The following is a 24622-nucleotide window of genomic DNA, read 5'->3' on the forward strand; positions in this document are numbered from 1 at the left end:
AGAAGTAATTACCAAGATGAAGTGGCCTATGAATGGCAAATTTTGAAGCAATGAAAAAACACTGAACTATGGAAGTATTTTTATGTAAGACAAAGAAAGTAAAATCCTTTAACAATATTCAGAATGAGAATTCAAAATAAATATAACATATGCCAATTAATATTAGAATTTATTAAAATAATGGAAACTTCAAAGTATCATAAAATTTCATATAATAGGCAACTTTATTTTCAACCCTACTCATTAATATCACAATGAGCACGCTATAATTTTTATTTTATTAATGAAATCAGCTCTCTACATACAAATTCAACTATGTAATTTTATTTACAAAACAATAAAAACTTTTTTATTTACTGTGGAAAAACAAGAACCATTCCAACAAATGGAAAAAATTGAATGCATACAAAGTAACACGTAACAGTTTTCTTTTAATTTGCTTCATCATCTCTTCTATTTATTTTTTATGATCTAGGTTGACACAACGTGAATTACTTTGGTATTTGCTAAAATATAAATAAATGATAAGGTTCTTAAGCAAAGGGTAAATTAAAAAGTAAGTTGAGTGTTCAGTATTTTGGAAGCTAAATAACAAACCAATCTAAATTGGAGTATGTGGTAACAGAGGACTTGTCATTTTTCTTCCTTTGCTCATATGAAAATATATAATAGAAAACTATTCATGGGAAAACCGTTTTAATGTTAAATTCCTATCAACTTTAATAATAATGCTTAGTTAACAATTCTTCACTTTCACTCAGGATTAATATTTGTCTACAATGGAACAGAGGTAGACTGATCTTTGTATTCAAACATTTTAAAATATAAATGCCATGTATGAAATTATATAAAATAATATTTTTCTGATATTTTATATTTACTATTATATTCAAAATAGCTGAATTCTTTCTTGATAAATAATAAATTTTTGCTTAAATTCATTTAGTTCAAATGATTACTCTAAGGAACTATTCTACTTTTAACTAAAGCTTTAGAAAGTAATACCTATTTTTTAAAAAAGAGTTTCTATTTTTGGGAAAAGTTTTAATAACTTGAATGCACTTTTAGATCCCCTTACCATTGGAAAAAGTAGCCTAACTATATATCATACATTTACAAAATACTTGGTGCTAGGGAAGCTATTAAAATACAGAATGAAATTTAACAATGTATATGGGGCCAAAGAAAAACTTGTGCATTAAAATTTGTTATTCTACTGTTAAATGTAATATATACCTATCAGTAGTAAATTGCATGTTGTCTCTCACTTTTATTAGCAGCTTGTTTATAACACAACATAGAAATATATGGGCCCCTCTCATGTTCTTCAGCCCCATAAAGGCATATCTGAAGCCCCAAACTCATAAAAGTTCACTCTGGTGGGGGACATGGGAGGCCCTCTACCTGCCAGAAACAAGAGCAAGGGCTTAGTAATAAAAAATATATATATTTTGCAAATTTCTGTATTTAATTTTGAATCATTATTCATTAACTAAAGAAATATATTTTTGTTTCTGACTCCAAACTTACTTTAAAAAAAAATCATGACCACATTTTAAGGTTCTACTTAAATGTTACAAATATAGTAATGCCACTTGAAATCTATAGCAAACAAATCAGTCCTTTCCTAGACATGAAAGATACCAAAAAATTTATTCCTGATTTACCATCTGGAAAGAAAATAAACCTAAAGTGTATAATTTTTAGAACTGTGTGAAAATAATTTTTATGTGAAAAAATTTCACATAGAATTCATGTGAAAAGCAAAACTTTTAAGAAGACCCCAATTTATAAAAATTTACATCTTTAGAAAATTTCCATTTAATATAACACCTTTTAACTGCATTGTGTGTTGGGTTGGTGTTGTTACAGGGCAGTGGGGAGTTGCTAAGTGACAATTTGTGACCACTCACCTTCAACTCTGGGGAGAAGTGCTTATTACATAACAGAAATGAATTAAGATCATTACTCTTCTGTCACAGATGACTTCCTGGATTTGAGAACCAGGTCTTTAATGGATGAAGAAAGTTCCTGAAGCTCTTTACGAGTAGTATTGATGACATCTTGTTGTTCTTTGTCCAATTCCTCATTCAAAGAATCATCTCCTTGCCCAGTCTTCTTATTCTGACTAACTAACTGCTTTACAACCAACCCCTGATATTGTACCAAAAGAGTATGCTGATCCTGAGAAAATAGAAAGGAAAAAAAAGTCAACAATGCAATTCAATTTTCTGTGGAACAGACACAGGATGTTTGACCAACACACTTTAAAGGTCCTCATCTTTACACAATACTGGCCATATAAAAAGAAAACTGAATATAGCAAGGTCCCCAATCTCAAGGACTTTACAAACATAGTGCAGATCACTTTATGTTGACTTAGCAAAGCTCTAGCACCAAAAATATAAGGTGATAGGGTAGTTTGAAGAAGTCAAATTACTTTTGGCTACAGGGTCTTCAGAGAAATTTGTGCAGGACAAGACTTCTGAACTGAACCTTGAAGGGTAATAAACCTAGAGAAGCAAAATTATCTTTTCCAAAAGGTTACTTTACAAATTCAGGACATTCTTTATCATGGATCTTACTGGATCCTGAAACATTCTTAAACTAGGATGAATTTTTTAAAATTGCTATGCTGATTCACTGTTCACATTCTATTATCTCAAAATATTCAGAATCTAAGAGCATGAAGTTTCAAATATACTGAACAGGTAATACCTCTGCAATTTTATTATTAAGAAAAGCAATGATCTGTGGGACACATCTTCCGGGTGCATGGAGCATGCTGTGGGTTGTGAACTGAAACAACAGGACTGATGTGAGGTGCAGAATAAGAGCAGGGTCTTCTGTGACTTTTAGCTGTTCAGCCAGTGCTTGTCGATGCTGGAACAGTATCTGCCTAAACAAATATAAAATCACACAATGTATTATCACTTACCAAGTTCTCACTGATCTCAAGTCTCTTCCAGCCTGTATTCAGTTCTTAGCTTGTCTAGTTTAATTATCTAATTCTGTAAGCATTTTCAGGGATGTTTTAAATACGGAATATGTGCATATACAATCTTAAATGGCACAGACAGGCTGATATGAGGAAATCATAGAAAAAGCTATAATGCAGAGATACTCAAAGTAAGCTTTTGTCTTGAGTTGCTGGACATCAAACAGTACAGCACTGATGCAGATAATCTTTCCTGTGCACAAAGTCTCAAAGTTAATAAAAAGTTCCAGGCTTAAACAACTATGAAATTAAGAAACTCTGCTACCTTATCAAGAGGGTCAAAAAGGAATACTTAATATTAAGACTTTGAATATACTGGAAGGTCTACAGCCATTTTGACACAGTTTTCTAGGCACAAGTCAGTCATATTCAAATTTCAGGTAAGAAAAGTTTCACATTTAACAGTATCAATAATACAGATCAACCCAATGTTACCTTTCCCTTTTTTTGTCTCCCTTTTTCACCATAATATCACAAGTTTCTGCTGCAGAATCTAGACACGAAAGAAAGTCTTCTATACTCTGAAAATACATTTAATACCATAATTATATACAGGTGCCTTAAGAAATATAGCCATTGAGTATTTTTTTTGTATCTTTACACCTTTACATACAGTTCTTAAAAAGTTCACTATCATTATATGAGAAATTGGGATTTAGGAGTAAAACAGCAAAATGCCCCCAGCTTGTTCTGTCCCTTTACCTCCCAAAGAGATGTGTGAGTGCAGTATACCATTTTAGATTGAGTTCACAATTATTCTAGTAAAAACCTACTTAAAGATCTTTAAAACACGAACATCCAGCCAGGGTAACTAACTAGAATCAAATGTTACTCACCTTTTCATTCAGAGAGTTATGGAGTTTTGTTAGAGCTACTTTGGTTTCTTCTGACAATTTACTTAAAATCTTTTTTCTTACCTGTAAGGTAAAAATGTGTATTTACAAATTGTTTCACATGGTGCTTTGGATATGCAGTGCAAATAAGATCAAACACACATACACAAAAAAAGGAAAGTCTATTTATTGCTGTAACATAATCATGAGTAAAATTTATCTTATTCTTGAACTTTAGCTCTAACTAGGAATTAAAAATATGCCAAACAAACAAACAAAAAAATGGGGGCCCATGCTGTGGCATGGTGGGTAAAGCCACCATATGGGCACTGGTTCAAGTCCTGGCTGCTCCTTTTCCCATCAAGCTCTCTGCTATGACCTGAGAAATCAGTAGAAGATGGCCCAAGTTCTTGGGCTCTTGCACTTGCGTGGGAGAATTGAAAGAAGCTCCTGGCTCCTGGCTTCATATTGGCTCAGGAGTGAAACAGAGGATGGAAGCCCTTTCTCTCTATCTCTCCCTCTGTCTGTACCTCTCAAATAAATAAATAAATAAATCTTAAAAAAGTATGCAGAACACTTCTAAAATCAGAGCACTAGCCAATAGCCAGTTGGCCAAAATGACTAGTGACAGTCCTACTTCTCAAACCTACTCCAGCACATAAGGAGGGTGCTTCAAAAAACTCCACAGAAAATGTGCATTATGAGAAAATTTTGCATGGATTTCAAAATTTTTTTTACACCAAAATAATCTTATCTTTTAATTCCATTGTCCATGGGCTTTGTGAAGTGCCCTCATATAAGTGAAGTACTGAAAAGAGAGTCATTGGGAAAGAGAGTATTTGGAATAAGAGACTATCCATCTCTCTTCCATTAGGGTGGGAAGAGAGTGCTCATCCTTCCCCAGTGCCAACCAAGAATGGCCAAGAAGGGCCCCTCATAAAGAACAGGGAAGCCTGTAAGATGGGAGGCTGTGATCTTCTCCCATGGCTAGATACTTGTTGGGCTGAATAGTGTGAGGATGACTGACCTAGATCAAAGCCAATGATATGCAGTCGGTCATGTAAGCTCTTCTGTCTCCCTCATTTTTCCTAAATGCCAATCTAAGCAGATCAAGAAGGATGAGGAAGAAGAGAAGAGGTCACTGTCATCTTTTTTTTTTTGCCAGGTAGAGTTAGACAGTGAGAGACAGATAGAGAGTTATAGACAGTGAGAGACAGAGACCCTTCTGTTGGTTCACTCCCCTAATGGCCGCTAAGGCCATCGCCGTGCCCATTGGAAGCCAGGAGCTGGGTGATTCCTCCTCGTCTCCCATGCGGGTGCGGGGACCCAAGCACTTGGGCCATCCTCTGCTGCCCTGCCGGGCCACAGCAGAGAGCTGGACTGGAAGAGGAGCAACTGGGACTAGTATGGCACCCCAACTGGGACTAGAACCTGGGGTGCCAGTGCCGCAGGCAGAGGATTAGCCAAGTGAGCCACGGTGCTGGCTAGTCACTGCATCTTAAGGACAGACCACAGCCTTCTTCCTCTTGCAACTGGGGGTCGTAGCTCTACTTTCCATTGCAAGAAGGGAAGAGATGAGCTTTCAAATTTGGTTTGAAATGAGGACTTCGAAAAATGAACTTCAGTTATGTAAATATTGAAATGAGATGGGGTCACTACATGAAATAACTGCAAAGCTGTTGAAACTGGCAAGATTATTGTTAAGGGTCTTAAACAGGAAAAAGGAAAGTGCTACATAACAATAGTTAGGAAAGAAATTCTGTTTATTTCAAAGTACTTAAACATTGTTACTTTTAATAGATTGGTTATATAACCAATCCTGTTAGCAAATGTATATACATTGTACTAAAATTAAAAATCTTTTAGATTTTCCTCCAAAAACTCTTTCCTGTGTTTTATTTTTCTTTTAAACTATTTCAAATGAGAAAGAATGTGTTCATACTCAAAATAAAGTCATTAGGAGTGGTAAACAACTCGTTTTTTTTTTTTTTTTGACAGGCAGAGTTAGTGAGAAAGTGAGAGAGAGAGAGAGAGAGAGAGTTATAGACAATGAGAGAGAGACAGAGAGAAAGGTCTTCCTTCCGTTGGTTCTCTCCCCTAATGGCCGCTATGGCCGGCACTCCCCTAATGGCCACTATGGCCGGCACCGTGCCGATCTGAAACCAGGAGCCGGGTGCTTCCTCCCAGTCTCCCAGGTGGGCACAGGGGCCCAAGCACTTGAGCCATCCTCCACTGCCCTCCCGGGGCATAGCAGAGAACTGGACTGGAGGAGGAGCAACCGGGACTAGTACCTGGTGCCCCAACCGGGACTAGAACCCAGGGTGCTGGCGCCGCAGGAGGAGGATTAGCCAAGTGAGCCACAGAGCCAACAAATCATTAACATACTTCACTTGTAATGGTTGCAGGGTCATCTACTGCCATCATTAAATCTGAAGCTAAGAAGTTGAAAATGAGGTTAGTGATGTCAGTACACACTGTCTTCAGCAAATGCTTGGTAAGAGCAGTCTGAGTATCATCTGGAAAATAAAGGGACTTTATTAAAACTAACTTCTTCCCCCTCCAAAAATATGAGAATCAATGAAAAAGAAAAACAACATTAAATATACCTGCAAAAAATTTCATCCCTTTTTCAAACAATCTAATATTATTGTATAAGTTTGAAACCTCTTCTTGCAAATCCTTGATGGTGCGTTTTCTGCCCGTTCCAGAAGCAGAAGTTGAAGACATGAATACTGAACGTACCACCTCAAGATAAGTTTTATTAAGAGGTCTGTGCAGAAGAGAAATATATTTAGTTTATTAAAATGGACTAGATTTATGTAGACAAATTTTTCTTTGCTTAAAACTTAAAGAGATCATTTTAAAAAGAGAACAACAAATAAACAAAGAAAAGAGATTCGTAAGATAGTTCACCAAGAAAGTATTCCACAGCCCTGGGAAGGAATATTTTCTTAAAGTGCTCAAAGTTATTGCACTAAAGACAATGAAAGCATTAATAATAAGACTTCATAATTCAAAACAGCTTTTTAAAGTTACTTGGAGAATAACTATAAATCTGTTCTCATGTTCAGGAATTACAACTTAAATTTTCAATTTTTAAATTACTGAAAGATATGCATTTAAAACAACTTTTTTTTAAAACAACTTTTTTAATGTTCATGATTAGTAACAACTATTTCATTTTTTATCTGTGAAAAATGGTACAGTAATTACTTAGGCACAAATATGTTTACTTAAATTAAAAAACATAATCTCATTACAAAAGCTGTATTTCTAAAATCAAAGTTAGATGTACTGGGCTCCTGAATTATGTTTGTAGAAGCTTCCATACTCTGATTAATTTAAGACAACTTGGTTAGTTTAGTAATGGTCAAGTTAAACATAATTTCCTCTCTTTTTGTATAAAATAAAGTTAATATGTTTTATTCACAAGGTAATGGTGTCTAATCTCACTTGAGGTTAGTTTGCTTCTTTATTTTCTTCCTAAAAGTAAACACTTTAACAAGTAAAAATAGAAAATCTTTTTCTTCCTTTTGTAGGCAATTTTTCATGTTATGAAAACAGATAAGCCAGTGATTAGTGCAGGTGTAAATCTTCCCAACTAAGATTTAAAATTATTAGATCAGAGATCAACGACACTTCTAAAGGTTCTTATTTTTTGTTTCCTATATTGCCTTGCCCAAAATATCTAACAAATATTTGTTGAATTGAACTGCTTTTGCAAGCAAATAAAATCTGGAATATGACAGCTGGATTAAATTCTAAACTTTGAAAACACCGAAAATATGTTTTGGATGTTCTCAGTGGAATTTTATTTAATAAGCTACTGAATTTCTACCAAAAAATAGAAAAATACATTTTACACTTGCCTTATTAAGTATTCAGCAAGTTCAGAAATAAACTCCTCAGGAGCATCTTGTACATGTTTTCTTAAAATGTCTTCAATCTCATCTTGGAGCATAAAAGTCATCTCTGGCTTTTTCTTTCCTATAACAGACATGAGAAATGAGAAAACAACAAACAAGCTACCAAAAAACAAAGAATGTTTTACTAACATACTTAAAAAGATAATTCACTGCTTACCACTGAAACTCAGATATTAACTTATGCAAGTATCCATGTTAACAAATAAAATCTAATGAAGAAAATTTTTTAAAAATGCGATACATAGTAGAATTTCTTTACATGATCATTTTCCAACTTCATTTGAAAATGACCTTTTCTAAGAGTTCACCAGAAAATAATAAAGATGATGCAAATAGCTGGAAATCAAAACAACTGATTCAGCAGAAAAAATCTTTTAGGAAAGGATTATGTCCCTCTGTTCCAGAATGAACACTAGAATTTTTTTCTTTATAAAAGTTTATGGGAGGGCCGGTGCCGCGGCTTACTAGGCTAATCCTCTGCCTGCGATGCCGGAACTGCAGGTTCTAGTCCCGATTGGGGCACCGGTTCTGTCCCAGTTGCTCCTCTTCCGATCCAGCTCTCTGCTGTGGCCAGGGAATGCAGTGGAGGATGGCCCAAGTGCTTGGGCCTTGTGCCCGCATGGGAGACCAGGGGGAAGCACCTGGCTCCTGGCTTCAGATTGGTGCAGCGCGACGGCCGCAATGCGCTGGCCATAGCGGCCACTTGGGGCGTGAACCAACAGAAAAAGGAAGACCTTTCTGTCTCTCTCTCTCTCTCTCACTGTCTAACTCTGCCTGTCAAAAACAAACAAACAAACAAACAAAAAAATTTATTGGAAATGAAATCACTTCCATAATTTATAGAAGATCATCACAAAGTATTTAGAATTATGTCAATCAGAATTCCAGCAGAATTGCCTAAGCTAAATTTTGTCTTTTTGGAAAGGCATAGAGTTAAAATACAAATCAAAAACCCCTTAATGTTATTCCTATCACATTACTTGCAAAAGTATGGACTGTGGACAAAGAAAAATAAAAATATTTCCATTAGAAATTCCAAAGATATAAAAGTGATTATTTCTAGCTAAATTAAGGTATTGATTCTAGAGGGGAAACCTAAGAAATAAATAAAATGTCTCAAAAATCAATTTGCAGTATGAATGAAGATGTATGGAGTTGAAATCACAGCTTCAGAGTAGAGAGATTAATATCCTTTTCTGAGATCTTCTGTCCATTCTAGATATTCACATTAAATAGTCTTATGATTTACCTGTTTGCTTCCTGAATATATTTTACAATTTGTTATTTTCCTTCTAGTAATCCTTCATACTGAGTTGATTCTATTTTAGCTAAGACACAATTTTGGATATTATAACATAATCCTTTTTTTTTTTTTTTTTGACAGGCAGAGTGGACAGTGAGAGAGAGAGAGACAGAGAGAAAGGTCTTCCTTTTTGCCGTTTGTTCACCCTCCAATGACCGCCACGGCCAGCGCACCGTGCTGATCCGAAGGCAGAAGGCAGATGCTTTTTCCTGGTCTCCCATGTGGGTGCAGGGCCCAAGCACTTGGGCCATCCTCCACTGCACTCCCGGGCCACAGCAGAGAGCTGGCCTGGAAGAGGGGCAACCGGGACAGAATCCGGCGCCCCGACCGGGACTAGAACCCGGTGTGCCGGCGCCACAAGGCGGAGGATTAGCCTATTGAGCCACGGCGCTGGCACAATCCTTTTTCAAAAGCACCGAAATTACATTTTAGATAGAATGATTTTATAAATCTTAGAATTCCTCTCAATAATCTATGCATAAAAAAGAATATCACATGTCTCAACTAACAATTATTAATGAAACCTCACATTGAATAGTCTTAATGCTGTTTAAAATAAGGACAGAGCTAGTAGTTTATACAGAGATTTTTTTTGGTTACTTAACATTTTTTATGCACATCAAAACAATGAAACTTCTACCTAATTTAAACACAGATCTTAAGGAATTGTGCTATTAAAAATAAGATCACATTAGTAGCTGTATCCACATCACTGCTATCTGTATCTTCCAGATATAGTTCATATATAATGAACTCTGTGGAAGAAGGGAAATACAGATCTTCAATTATCATTATTTGAAATTTGTTTTTATATTTTTTGAGGAGAAGGGTAATATTATGGTTTTACTAACTTTTTAAAACAGAAAAATTTAAAAAATTATTTTTATTTAGACAAAGATGTCTCATATAGATTTACCTTGGCCAAACACATGATGAATATCATTAATTTTCCGTCTGATATAAGCAACAAACAGGTTAGGTGTTACTGTAAGTATTAAATACGCATACAATTCTCTAGATCACCTTCCATTTTACCCTTTGCCCCTTCGATGTCTTGAAGTATCTCCAAGAATTCCTTTAATGTGAAGATTTCTGCATATTTCATATCTCTTTGTCACAGCCAATTGCCTCCCTGATGTCAATAAATGTACATTTATTAGCTTTATCTGGTTCCATAGCTATAGTTTTCTTCCTTCCTTCCTTCTTTCCCTCCCTCCCTTTCCTTCCACCTTTCTTTCCTTCCTTCCTTCCTTCCTTCCTTCCTTCCTTCCTTCCTTCCTTCCTTCCTTCCTTCCTTCCTTCCTTCCTTCCTGTTTTTTTTCTCTCTCTCTCCCTCCCTCTTTCTCTCTTTCTTTCAAGATTTATTCTATTTATTTGAAAGGCAGGGAAATATACGTATAGAGATCTTCCATCTACTGGTTCACTCCCCAGATGTCTGTAATGGCCAGGGCTAGGCTAAGCTGAAGCCAAGAGCTAGGTAAGCTTCATCTGGGTCTCCCACATGGGTGCAGGGGCTCAAGGACTTGTGCCATCTTCCATTTCTCATGCTCATTAACAGGGAGCTGGACTGGAAGTGGAGCACCTTGGACTCAAACTGGCACCCACATGGGATGCCAGCATTGCAGATGGTAGCTTATCCTTAACACATTACGCCACAATGCTAGCCCCAGCTGGAGTCTTAAACAATGACTTTTTTTCTTTCTTCATTCAACATTCCCAGAGATAACCATTTTTGCTCTAAGACCACTTATGCTTGATTCCAATTTCATTCTCAGTGTTACCACTTTTCATTTCTCTGCTACATCTTTATCTTTGTTGGCCAATTCCCTCTTTTGATGATCCATTTTTATAAAATGTTACTTGGGTTTATCACCGGGAGACAAGGAAGCAATGTAACTACACACTTTGCTTGTGCATAATGAATAATAAATGTGTAGTTATCAATCATTTATAAACTATAAAATGTAAAATATAAAATAGCTGACAAAACTATCATAGGTTCATGATGTGCATCTGTTATTTGTGAGTACATACTGATTTATGGACTAAAGGGTTAGCAGTAAAGTTTGAACTCCATGCAATTATTGATAATTAATATATTAGGGGAACTTGGTATTTGAAATTTGAACTATGTTGGTGGACTGTGTGGTGGACTGAAGCCATTTAACTACACTGAGGTAATTATAATTTGTACCCACTGAAACCATGCAAAGCAAGACTGTCCTGTATAAGCATAAGGGTATATGAGTATAACTAATCATATGTACTTTGAAATTATGCTAAAAAATTCACAAAAACACACAAAGTAAAAAGAAATCATGCACACACAAAGGAAAAGTAAAATAAATGTACACACCAGTGTGAGACAACTGAGATTCATCATCACTATCATCATCTTTTCTTCCTTTCTTCTTGATTTTCTTAATTTTGTATTCTCTGGCATTGCCCCCACCTCCTCCTCTCACACTTCCGCTGCCCTCTGGTAGAAAAATGACATTAGCATTACCTAAATCACCAATATCATTATATTTAATTTTAAAGCATAAAAACAACAGACAAAATAACTAAAAAAACCTTTAGGCTCCTTGTGAAGTTTCTTCATTAAAATAAAACAAATTCAATCAATAAAAGGTTAATAAATAAAATATGAAAGCTCTTGAATTTAAGCAATGTTCTTAGATGGCCTGCTTACTCTAAACAGTCTCTTCTTCTAATGCTATTGCTTTTTTAGCTCTGTCTGGTCTTTCCTTAGCTAAACCCATTCCTTTACCTCTTCTACCCTCTTCAAAACAAATGTGCTTCATTCACTCATTTTTCACAACAGCCTCATCAATATGCCCTACTGAAATATTTTATAAAATTAATTATACTTGGTTTTGTTTTACTGATTGGAAGATTATTATATATGTTTAAAGAAGACAACCTGACTCAGCTACCACGTAAACAGACATGAACTTCTTGAGAGCAAGGAATATGTCACACTACTATTTGCATTCTTAGCATCATAGTAATGCTTGAAATATAACAGGTACTCAATAAGCACTGACCATAAATATTAAGTTGGTTAATTAGAAAAATATCCTTATCAATTTCTATAGGCTAAATTAAGGCTAAAAATACAAATTATGAAAACAACCTGAATGTTGCAAATAAAAATAAAAAATGATGCTTAGGTATTTCCCTGCTACTATATTTCTTCATGAAAGATTAATATTTTTCAATAAAATGATTTATATAAAAACCATTTTCTAAATCTAAATAGAATTCTCTTAGAAGTTCATCTTAGCCTCAAATTACATTCTTTGGCTTTTATGATATAGAATTACTATTTTCAAAAGCACATCTAAAGTGAACATGCTCTTAACATTTCATAGTAAGTTTCTTATGGCAGAACATTCAAGTTTGAGATGATTCCATGTAATGTAGCTAAATGATTACAGTACAGTGGCACTATGAGAACAAAACATCAGAAAGCCCTTAACTTTTAAGTTAGAAATAAAATTAAATAGTTACACTGACATAAATCCTTAGTAGATTAAAGTACATCATAACAATATCTCCAAATAATACAACATAACATGCATGGATATGAATTCTACTATTATTTGAGTAATTTACCATAGATTTCCTAGCAGAATAGATAAAAATCTCAAATTATCATTGAAAGATTTTTGCAACAAAAAAATTTTGAAAGAGGAAAGAACATCTCAAAGAAATGAGTAAATTCTCATAAAAAATTAAGAATTTTTTCATAATATATGTTGTTCTCACAATATATGTTCAATGTACTATATTTGTCAATAAAAAAGTTGGATATCAAATTTCTTTAACACTACATTGCATTAATACTTGTTCCTATTATAAAAATTATGAAAAAAACATATTATTTTCAAACAAGAGCTATTAAAAAAGAAAATTAAAAAGTATATTTTACTGGGAAATTCATTTATTCTGTAAATATTTATATGGCACCAAAATATGCCAAATCATGCTCTAGGTACTAGAGATTCAAAAATAAATAAGATAGGCAAGGTTCTCAAACAATAAAACAAATCACAGTGATACAGTATTACAAACTGATGTGAGAAGTGGTAGAGAGTGACTATGGAAACTATTCTGAGGGATTAGGAAGATGTCTCTGAGGAAGTGATGTTTAAAGTTGAGCTCTGAATAAAAAGAAGGAACCAGTTATATGAGGTTCAGGAAGGAGTATTAAACAAAGGTTTAAGGTGAACTTGAACTTGGCAAGATTGAGAATTAAAAAAAGAGGCTATTGGGCTAGAACAGTTCCTGAAAATATTACTATTACTTATTAAAAAAGAAAATAAACTATAATCACCAATATTTACATTTTTGTAATTAAAATTTAATTCAATAGCAGAAGCTTTAGTTGATATTGGCAGTTGAAGAATGATCAATCAAATAAACGGTCTTTCAAAGGACCTAATAAAGTTCATTGCAACAAATTTATCTTTGAATCTTTCCTGTTCATAATTTATTACCTGTTGCTTTCCTCCTTCGCTCATCTTTTTTATCCTTTTTACTTGTATTAACACTTTCTAACATGGAGACTTGTTTCAGATCTTCTTCAGTGATTAAATGTACAGGATTATTTTTCATTTCCTGAAATAAAACATGCTTTTTTGTTGCTGTTGGCAAATACATACACCATTTCATTGCTTATACTCATATACTCATAAGCTATACCCTAAATATTCTTGTTTAGTTTTGCTAAGAAATATAATGCATTGTCTCATAGCTACTATTGTAAGGCTATCTCTCCTCTTCAGAAATCAGTCTCTTTCCTTGATTTTTGTACTTGCCATGATTTCAACATGATTTGGCTCCCAAACTCAGATATTTGAACCCCAAAATCCTAAACTGGTAGTAATTAAGAGAAGAAAATTTAATCCAATTATGCTGTTTAAAGAGGGCCTAATGGGAGGTCTTCAGGTCAATAGGGATATATGCTCTTGGGATATAACTGTCACAAGAGGGCTGTTAGAAAAGGCTGAGTTGGGCCCAGACTCTCTCTTTGCCTCTTGGGTCAGCACATGTTTCCTCTCCTAGTGCAATGCCATTGCCATTTGACACCCAACCAATGAGGCCACCTGGCCCTGGAGTTGAATCTCCCCACCTGTGATAAACTTCTTCTCTTTATAAAATTAGTTGCTTCATTTCATTGGAAAAACAAAAAGCTGGTTAATAAAGTACCCAGTAGTAGCTAATGAGAAAGCCTAGTCACTGAACAACTTATCACACAGCAACAGATGCAATATCAGCTGTTGTTGCTTGGTCTTAGGACTGCTTAACAGGAATCTGGTCACTCCCTCCTACTCCCAATAGGAGCCTCCTGGAACTATCAAGTGCAGAGTCATCTGGATACTTGAGATCCCCAGAAAGATAATGAAACCTCCATTCCCTTCCCCACTCCCGCACTAAGTCAGAAAATTAATTTTTCCTCTGGATTCATTCTTGATAACCTCTGCTTTTTAAAAGTTTGATAACAATGAACTATTTCCAACTTCATAGACAGTCTTTTTCTCATGGGAAAGGATTCTATAATCCCTATTGACAAAAGTACATATTGTTGGTAAAAATACGGTTACTTCCTTTTTGGTTTTGTAAAGAAAAATATTTAGAACATTAATATTTCAAAGTAACAGAATCCCCTTACTATGAACTTATTTTGTGGTTAAAAAGAGGAGTCCAAGGAAAGAAAGAAAGTGATGACCATATTAAGGTTTACTTCAATAACAGATCACAAATAAAAATAATGAAGTAGTCATTTAATAACTGATAGCTAATATGTATGACATTATACACACACACACACATATATTATATAGATCCCTTATTTATTTATATTTATCCTTTCAAGAGTAGTTATTATCATCATCTGTTTCTGAAGATAAGAAAACTGGAAGTCTGTTTGTCCGAAGTCATACAAAAGGTGAACATGTTTAATGTTCAGGTTTACTGATATCAAACCTGTAATTTTTTTATTTTTCTTTGCTGCAAAATGCAGAAAATTATTTCTAATTTTTAGTTTTTAAAGAGCTTAAAAGCAGTATAGCTAACATAACTTATTTATACCTTTAATAAGCCCTTATGAAGATCTATTAACAGTTTAATAAGATGCATGGGTTTGTCTTACTTGTAGGAGAGCAGGTTATAAGGATAGTGCTGCTAACTAGAAACAGGAAATGAGTGACCTTTAAGCAGACCTAGCATGACCTCTATTTCAAAATACTTTAACAGTAGTTTCTCTGAGGAATTGATGAATTTTGATAGCCACAAAACTTATTCCCCTCAGTAAGTTATCCTGTCTGTGCATCTAAAATAGGTAAACTTAATGAGAATATACTAGATTTAGTAAATATATTGTGTATTGGTTCACACACATTATATATCTACACATACCCAGATACCATGTTTGTGTATTTTAGTGTTTTAAAATTGGACCACTACTCTCAGGTGACTTTACTGTGATTTTAATTTAAACAATCAGTTCCCCATGTTCTGACAGAAATGAAGAAGGGGAAAAATAAATCTGGGAGAGGAAATAAAATGGAATGGTACATTAAAGAAAAATGATGTATGATACAAAGTATTCATTTTGGGGCAGACTGTTCACTTCATTTTTCAAAAGACATCAGATGGTTCAAATGTGAAAATAATGTTAAAATTAGCAGATGAAAGGAAATCTGGCATACCTTTTCAGCTTTTTGGTGCATCAGTTCACTGAATAGTTCTGCACAGTCATTTATAAATTTTTCACTAACTACAACAGTGTCGCTAAAGACTACAGCTGAAGCCTGTTTGCTGAATGCTCGCATCACCTGTTGAAGCAACATGGCAGCATCCTCAACTGATAAAGAACTGGGTAGCAGAGGCTAGAATAACAAAATAAACAATTAAGTATAAATTCTACATAACACATATAAATCCTTTGTTTCATATATAAAGATATAAAGACAAGTATATAAATGTATGTACCATTCTTAGATGATTTCAGTAAGTCCAAAGGCTTTTAGAACCACAATAATGCCCCAAACCTCCCAATTATGTTTCTGGTTTCATTACCAGTATTAACCTCTGGAACCACAGATTCTATTGCCTACCTTCCTCAAGTGTATGCCTAATAGGCATCTCAAATTATCCAAAACACCACCAAAACCTATCCATTCCTCTCACTCACAAAACTACATCAATACACTAGCAAACTGCTGTCCTATCGACTTGTACCTCCAAAACATATTCCTTCTTAGCTCTTTCTACTACTGAAATGATCATTTTAACATTCTCTCAGCAGTGAAACTGCTCCTCCTGTGAGCACAAAATGAGTCTGGCTTCCACATCCCCCCAAAGTAGAACGGTACACTGGATGTACTTAATAAAATTTGTTGAATGGCTAAAAAACACTTAAATCTTCAAGTTTTAGGGACTTGGGTATCCAAAAGAAAATTTTATGCTGAGAAAAAAAAAAAAAAAAAAAGGAGGTCTGGACCTAGGCTAGAAAATAATGGATGGACCTCTGGCTTATTTATCTTTACCTACACTTATCTTTTTAGTATAATGAAGAGGCCCACATTGAACACTGAAGTAAAAAACTATCTGTGTCAAAGTGGCTTGTGCTAATGCATTAGCAGAGATCAACTGATAAGGAATAAGCAAATGCTACACAATACCTGATACCAGTACAGTTGAAAATGCATGGGGTAAGGCAGAGATAAGTCTCACTAATTTCTCTATCAAGATTAACATGAGTGTAATGTTGTTTGCTTGTCTGAGATTAGAATTTCAGATGGTGACTAACTAAATGTGGAAGACTACTTTCTATTTATAGGTTGGAAAGACATTAAGCATAAAATAATTAAGATTATGTTTGTACAAACAATGATTTCTAGAATTTGCCTTTAAAGCCAAGATGACCTTGCACGTCCTAATATTTCCAATTGTGATGTTGTCACTGACTTAGAGGAAATTTAAGAAAACATACTGCAATATCAACCCAAGTTCCAGAGCTGATTGCTTCTTCTACTGATGCTTCCACCTGATCCACAAGTCCTTGACCAACACAAGCTGCTTTCAGAAATAAAAGTTGTGCAGTCTTGTATCTTTTCTTTATGTAGTTAACAGCATCTGGGATTCCAAGTCTCGACAAGGCATCAAATTCTATAAATACATCACAAAAATGAAGTAGAATTGTTAGTTATTTACACCTTTTAGGAATCTCAGAAAAAGTTAACTCCTAAAAAATCTATTCTGTTCTTTGTATATGAATGTACCTTATTCAAATATTTTTAGAATAACAAATTAAACCATAGGAATGTATTGGTACTTATTCTCTGATAATCTTACTGAGCCAAATTCTAATTACTAAAGATCTTCGTAGAAAAACTGCTTCAAGTACAATCTGAATACTAACTTTTTCATTTTCCCTCCAGCTGAAGGGACAGAGGGAAATGCAAATACTACAGAGTAATAAAATCAGAAATGGCAATAAAGGACAAAGTTACGTACTAAGTGAATTTGTTTTGGTCACTATAATTCAAGGACCAAAATATATTTTTCAATGTTTCATGAGACAACATAGGACAATAACTCTCTAGTTTAATTTAAACTAGAAAAGGATTTAACATATAAAACAAAAGTAAAAAGCGAAAATTTAGATTTATAGTCACTAAAGTTACTGGAGATAGCTAATTTCCTCATTAACTCACCCTCAACCTCAATAATCATACATAAGGAAACTGTAACAAAATTCTAATCAAACCTATGACTGAAGAAAAGTACATCATAGAAAATCAAGAAAAGTGAAGCCCACTATCTTAGCAGATGTTAAAATTGTTTAAATACTGATTCCTCACGGGTTTATTACTGAAAAAAGTAATCTATTAATGTGGTTTGACTTGGGTTATGAAATTGATCAAACCAACTAAGCCAGATGTCAGAGCTTCAAAAAGTTAGGGGAAAAATAGAATTAAAAGATAATGTGCGAGGCCGGCGCTGTGGCGCAGTGGGTTAAAGCCCTGGCCTGAAGCACCCGCATCCCATATGGGTGCCAGTTCTAGTCCCGGTTGCTCCTCTTCCAATCCAGCTCTCTGCTATGGCCTGGGAAGGCAATGGAGGATGGCCCAAGTCCCTGGGCCCCTGCACCCATGTGGGAGACCCGGAGGAAGCTCCTGGCTCCTGGCTCCAGCTGTTGCCGTCAATGGGGGAGTGAACCAGCGGATGGAAGACCTCTGTGTCTCTACCCCTCTCTGTAACTCTGTCTTTCAAATAAATAAAATAAATCTTTTTTAAAGATAATGTGCAGTGGGGCTGGAGCTGTGGCGTAATGAGTAAAGCCACTGGCTGTGACATAGGCATTCCATATGGGCACTGGTTTGTGTTCCAGCTGCTATATTTCTGATCCAGTTCCTTGCTAACAGTGTGGGAAAAGCAGTGGAAGATGGCCCTAGCTTCTGTGGGCATGTGGGTATGGGCCAGTGGAGGGAAGATCTCTTTGCCTTTCTCTGTAACTCTGACTTTCAATAAATAAATAAATCTTTTTTTAAGACAATGTGCATTTAGCAAAAACTTTCTGAAGTAATTTCTTAATTACTGAACAATCAATCTACTTTATCCAGATAAGAGCAGAACCTTAGAAACAGAATTTAGAATTGCTCAGTGTCACTGGAATACTGGAAAACTAATAAAAATGAACCCTGTTTAGTTTGACAGCCAGTAAAATATTCTGAAGATGATATAACTGAAAAACCGGGCAACTTTATAAAACATAATAAAATACAATTTCTTTTTTGAATAAAATTACTTGGTGTTTAGTAGCACCATCTTAATATATGAAATAATTAATTGTTGGTAAATATATTAGCTTTTGGTCTTCTAATGTTACAACTGTTCTGTAACCATGGAATTAAACTCAGGTCTAAGATCCACAGAAACCAACCTGCCTACTTTTATAGTCAATGGAAACCAAAATTATCATCTAGTCAACAACAGAGCAATACACATGGATTCCAAGGTTAGATGATACTTTCTCAGAATGTTTTCAGTTTTAGAAATAAATTTTAGTTTAAAAAAGAAATAGTTACCTAGATAGCCATTCTGCCTGAAAAAGGAATCCACCCAAGTACTCTGTGTCTTGGAGTAGATGTCAGGGACAAACACAGCTTTATCTTGTCTCCCACCAACCACAGTGCCTCGTAAGCGTCCACTATTAACAAGTTCCTCAAGCACAGCTTAAAAAAAAATTAAAAATTAAAAAAAAATCCAAGCAAACACAAATAAATCACAGCAGGTATTAATCTTAAAAAATACTTGATCATTTCACAGTTTATTCATTATTATACTTTTAAAAACCAATTTAATGTTCAAACAGCATAAAGGAAGGGATTATATTTTATATAAAATTTCTCTGATACTTATCAGAAAATTTATTTTATTAATTCAGGAAATTTTGGTAACTAGTTAAAGGTGTTGAATTTGTACTGCAAACTGTTGAATTAACCAAATTTTTGAGTTTGAATATTTTGTGAAAAAAAGGAATGCCAGTATTTACCTCATGGTTTCTTTATAAGGGGATGATCAAATACTTTGAGAACAGATATATGCAATCAATCACTATTGTTACCAAGTTCAATATTCTAATATTTAGAAAAAGTCAAGACAATTCAACTGTATGAGAATCAGCAGCAGGAAATAAACCCAAGGACAAGGTTTTTATATAAGTTACTACATTCCACTGAGTAAGCTGAAGCAAGGCATTCCAACCCTACCTACAAGAGAAGCACAACGCTATCGTTAAAGAATGGGTTCTGGAGATAGCTGCCTAAGTCTAAACCTCAACTTTGCCACTTACTACTTGCAAACGCTGGGCAAATTATATTCCTTATATCTCCATTTTCTTATTTATTAGGTGGGGATAATAACAATATCTATCTTGAAGCGTTACTGTATTCATAGCTGAATACAACAAGCACTGACTCAAAGAGTACCATGCCACCACCACTGTCCTAAGACTGATGCCAGTTTGAAAACGGATAGTGCTGTCATTAATAAAAAAACTTATGGTTTTTTATTTAAATCACAAAATTTAACTTTACATTGTTGTTTTACATAAAAATCCACTTAAAAAAGAAAGATAGAAAGAAGCTATTTTTATATGAATCAGTATGCACATTTAAAAGCTTCCTGAAATAAAGAAATGTTTATGAGAATTAGCACTTAACTGAAATAACTTACTTTATATATGACTTTCAAAATTTCAGTGCTAAGTAAATTAGGATAATATATTAGAAACATTTGAGTTTCTCAACAGATTATAATACATGATTCTTAATTTCACATAAATGTGAACACAAACTAATTTTGAACCAAAGTTTAAGTTATCAATTATTACTTTTAAGAATTTTAAAATAAAATGAAATTTTACCCAATCCTTATATAGATTGCAAAAACAGCTAGTTTAATTTTAAATGTCTTAAAATTTTAAAGTTCATGTTTTGAAAGATAGTAAATGACAATTAATTTTTGATTCTATATTTTATTTTCCATTTTTTTAATTCCTATATTTGCACTGATATCTGAGTTGAAATATTAAATCATTGCTTTAAAAAATTATTCCAGTAAAACATTAAAAACTTGCAGAATCTCAAATGAGCTTCAAATACACATGAAATAGACAATGAACCAAGTTTCTTTTTAGAGATGATACTGTATTGTTGGTATGCTAAGAATACATTTTTATTGATAAATACAAAAATTTTGTTAGATAGTTTACTTTAATATTAGAAAATGAAGTATAAAACTATAAGAAAAATTGTAAATAAAAACTACTTTTAATTCTATAATTTTAAATCTCTCTAGATGTATGTGAATAATAGTGCATACATATTTTCATTTTATATATATATATGTGTGTGTTTCTCTCTCTATATATATATAAAATACACACACATACATACATAAACACACTTTTTCATTCCATTTCTGAGAGTGGACAATACTAAGTATTTGACAGGTATAACTGATGCACATATGAAAACTGGAAATATTTTAGTTATAATAAATTTTAAGATTAAGAGGAAAACATTAAAGTTAATTAATAAACTTTACATTAACAGCATTTAGAAATTAATTAAATGACATACGATTTAAACTAAACTCACAGTAAAGAAGTTGCTCCTGAAATCCATATTTTGAAATCAAAGAATTCACTGCTGTAGGCCTTCATTGGAAGAAAAAAATTTTCTTATTAATTCAAGTCAAGCAGCTTTATGTATTTAAGAGTTTATTTAAAAAACAATTTTTTATGGAGTTTAAAAATTTTAAATCAAATTTTAAACTTTTCATCAGAATTATCCTACTGAAATAATAAGGAAATCATTCTGTTTTTCCATCTAGAATCAATTATATTCTCACTGCATCAAATTTTCACCTATTTCTGTGACACTTGACTATCTCCTTTGGCCTTCCGTGCATATTTTTTTTTCACTCCGTTCTATCTGGAGGCTCTTCTCTCTCTTGGGAATACTCAAGTACATGTTATATATGATTCCATTTTTGAAGAAAAATGAGATCATAAGTAACTGAAAGGAATTCAGAAAGATATACTTCTAGATTAGGATGAGAGGGATGCATTTAAAATGTTCTTTTTTGATTATCAGAATTGTTAAGCTATGACTATGCATTTCTTTTCTGAAAGATGTTTTAATGTGGTATAATTTGTGTATCATAAAATCCACCCAACTGCAGTGCACAATCTAACGATCTCAATAAAGTATATGACAGAGCTATGACTCAACTCCTCGAATGTCAACTACATGGTTTTCCATGATTCCAGGGTGACTTCAATATACTAATGTGGGCAGCAGTTTTTAAACTGTGTTCTGCACAAGTGCATCTGGAGCCAAGGGGTGTTGAAGGTAGTGATGGAAAGGAGAGGTAGGTTACAAGAGTGCTAGGCTGCTTTTTAGGACTTTGCAATGCCCACTTCCAATTCACTGAAACTCCCTTTTTATTTTGCAAACTGGAGTTCTGATTCAGATTTTGTTTCTTCATAAAAGGATTTGGCTGCTTGAAGAAAAAATGCAAGTCATAATCAAAGCCACATACATTCCCAACTTGACTCTCACTGGGATTAAACATGACAATAGGTCTGATCTGATTTCATCATCATTTAAAAAATCATCTATTATTTTTCACTTTATGTTTCTGTGTGGGAGCAAACTGTTGAAATCTTTACTTAATGTATGCTAAACTGATCTTCTGCATATAAAGAGAATTGAAAATGAATCCTCATGTGAATGGAAGGGGAGAGGGAATGGGAAAGGGGAGGGTTGCGGGTGGGAGGGACGTTATGGGGGGGAAGCCATTGTAATCCATAAGCCGTACTTTGGAAATTTATATTCATTAAATAAAAGTTAAAAAAAAAAAAGCCACATACAAAAGGAGCCACCATTGTGGTGCAGCTGGTTAACTTGCTGCTTATGATCATGACATCCATATCAGAGTTCTGATTTGAGTCCCAGCTGCTGTGCTTCCAAACCAGCTTCCTGCTAATATATTTGGGAAGGCAATGGAAGATGGCCCAAAACATGTGGGCCCCTGCTACCCATGCTGGAGACCAGGATGGAGACCTGGCTTTGGCCTGACCTAGATCTTGGCTGTTGCAACCATTTGGGAAGTGACAGGGAATGGAAGATATCTCTATTTGTGTGTATGTGTGTGTGTGTGTGTGTGTGTCTCCATCTCTTATTGCCTTTCAAGTAAATAAATAAATCCTTCAAAAAAGAAAGAGAAATGCACAAGATGTACACTCTAAAATATGCTTACCGAGTAACAGCACTGAAGAGTCCACGGATTCGCGCTTTATGTCGAGCCACAAAAGCTTCAGTAAAAATTACTCCTCTGTTATCAAGATCGATATGTCCATTGATAATTCTACCAAATCGCTGAGTGAGTGCCTTGGGACAAAGATGTAAATTTCTATTAATTTGAAATAACAAAGTGACACATATGCTCCTGTGTACTCATACTCAACTCATGCTGCATGCTGATGTTGTATTGATTTTGTGGTTGGGAAATTTCAACAAGCACGCATTACATAAACTAAGATGAAAATGCTGAATTCAGGAAACTTCATTATCTCATGGCAAAGCCAAGAAATGCATCAAGTTCCTAATATATTAGAACACTTAGCCTTTGATAACAATATTAGCCTTTGATAATTAGAATCTATTTCTAATGTCAAATAAAAAATGATTACCTATTTTTCTAGATATATTTTCCAATTTATAGACAGTGAAGAAATATACATGAGTTTTAGAGAACACCCTTTCTAGAACTTTTAGCACTAACAGAAACTTATGTCTTTTAAAAGCCAGAAGACCTGAAAATTCATCTTCTTTGATACAAATATTAACAAGTTATTTCTTGTTTCACAAGATCTAAAATCACAGATGATGTGTTTTCTTGGTAATCTGCTTTCAATGTCAACAGAGTACTTCCCCACAGTTACACAAAGACTGGGTCAAGTAAACGCAAATGAAGCCTGAGCATGTTTCATATCCCAAGCTAAGTTCAAGCTATTCAAGTCAGCATGACTAAACTTTTATGATATAGAAAAAAATGTTTTCAAACAACTTAATGAACTTTTAGAATACTGCCTATGATATTCCGAAAAATTAGAGCTAAGCTAATAAAGAAATTACATATTTTCAGTTTTATAAGAAATCATTTGAATTTCTAACTATGATAAATATGGTTTTGTAAATCACACACAGTAAGAGATTAACAATAATAAAATAACTATAACAATGCAGTATAAGTTATATGAATGTGGTCCCTTTCTCTCTCTCAAAATCTCACTCTACTGTACAGACCATAGTTGACCAGAGTAACTGAAATCATAGATAATAAGAGGACTATTGTAAACATTCTCATTTTACAGATATGTAACTTAAAGCACAAAAAAGATGAAGTAACTTTCCTAATACCAACTAAGAACAGCCATAGACAGGGTTCAAATCAACATTTAACACCAAAACCTACATATTTTCCACTGATCCAAGTGGACTTTCATGATTCTAAAATGTCAAACTCCTTAAAAAACAAGAAAAAGGCTCCTATTTTCAGGTAGTATGGTGATTGCAAATCAAGGTATTTTGTTTGAGTATTAACACAAATACCTAAAATTAAAAGAATTTTGTAAGGGGCTGGCACTGTCGCATAGTAGGCTAAGCCTCTGCCTGAGGCTCCCGTATCCCATATGGGCACAGGTTCATGTCCTGGCTGCTCCTTTTCTGATCCAACTCTGAAGTGCTTGAGTGCCAAAACCAACATAGGGGACCTGGAAGAAGCTCCTGGCTCCTAGTTTCAGATCAGCCTGCCTCTGGCCATTGAGGCCATTTGGGGAGTGAACCACTGGGCAGAAGACCTTTTTGTCTGTCTCTCCCCCTCTCTGATTATAGCTCAGCCTCTCAAATAAATAAATAAAAATTTTAACAAAGAGAACATATGAGATTTCTAGAATACTGACAGTTTACAGGAAGGA

At 34.2% G+C, this 24622-nt stretch overlaps 1 protein-coding gene across 4 annotated transcripts in view; it reads right to left on the reverse strand.

Annotated features, from left to right (window-relative positions):
- Nucleotides 1-200: 200 nt before the first annotated feature.
- Nucleotides 201-24622, reverse strand: part of UFL1 (UFM1 specific ligase 1) — a 29517-nt gene continuing 5095 nt past the window's right edge. For 2 of the 4 annotated variants that reach the window (XR_517960.5, XR_016233843.1), the window contains exons 6-20: nt 22903-23033; nt 21237-21295; nt 19161-19307; nt 17063-17238; nt 15777-15956; nt 13563-13683; nt 11417-11539; nt 7701-7818; nt 6438-6601; nt 6217-6347; nt 3835-3915; nt 3434-3519; nt 2719-2899; nt 1914-2184; nt 201-1404 (exon numbers count right to left, since the gene is read on the reverse strand). Coding sequence is in view for 2 of the 4 variants with exons in the window: in XM_002714591.6 (XP_002714637.2) it covers nt 1966-2184; nt 2719-2899; nt 3434-3519; nt 3835-3915; nt 6217-6347; nt 6438-6601; nt 7701-7818; nt 11417-11539; nt 13563-13683; nt 15777-15956; nt 17063-17238; nt 19161-19307; nt 21237-21295; nt 22903-23033 (1917 nt within the window). In the remaining 2 variants the exon portion in view is untranslated. Of the gene's footprint in view, nt 2185-2718; nt 2900-3433; nt 3520-3834; nt 3916-6216; nt 6348-6437; nt 6602-7700; nt 7819-11416; nt 11540-13562; nt 13684-15776; nt 15957-17062; nt 17239-19160; nt 19308-21236; nt 21296-22902; nt 23034-24622 lie in introns of all 4 variants that reach the window. The other 2 variants (XM_002714591.6, XM_089332877.1) reach the window with 1 other exon arrangement.

This window comes from Oryctolagus cuniculus, chromosome 5 (genome assembly GCF_051225735.1).
Source record: "Oryctolagus cuniculus isolate XC-2025 breed Fujian yellow rabbit chromosome 5, ASM5122573v1, whole genome shotgun sequence".
NCBI lineage: Eukaryota > Metazoa > Chordata > Mammalia > Lagomorpha > Leporidae > Oryctolagus > Oryctolagus cuniculus.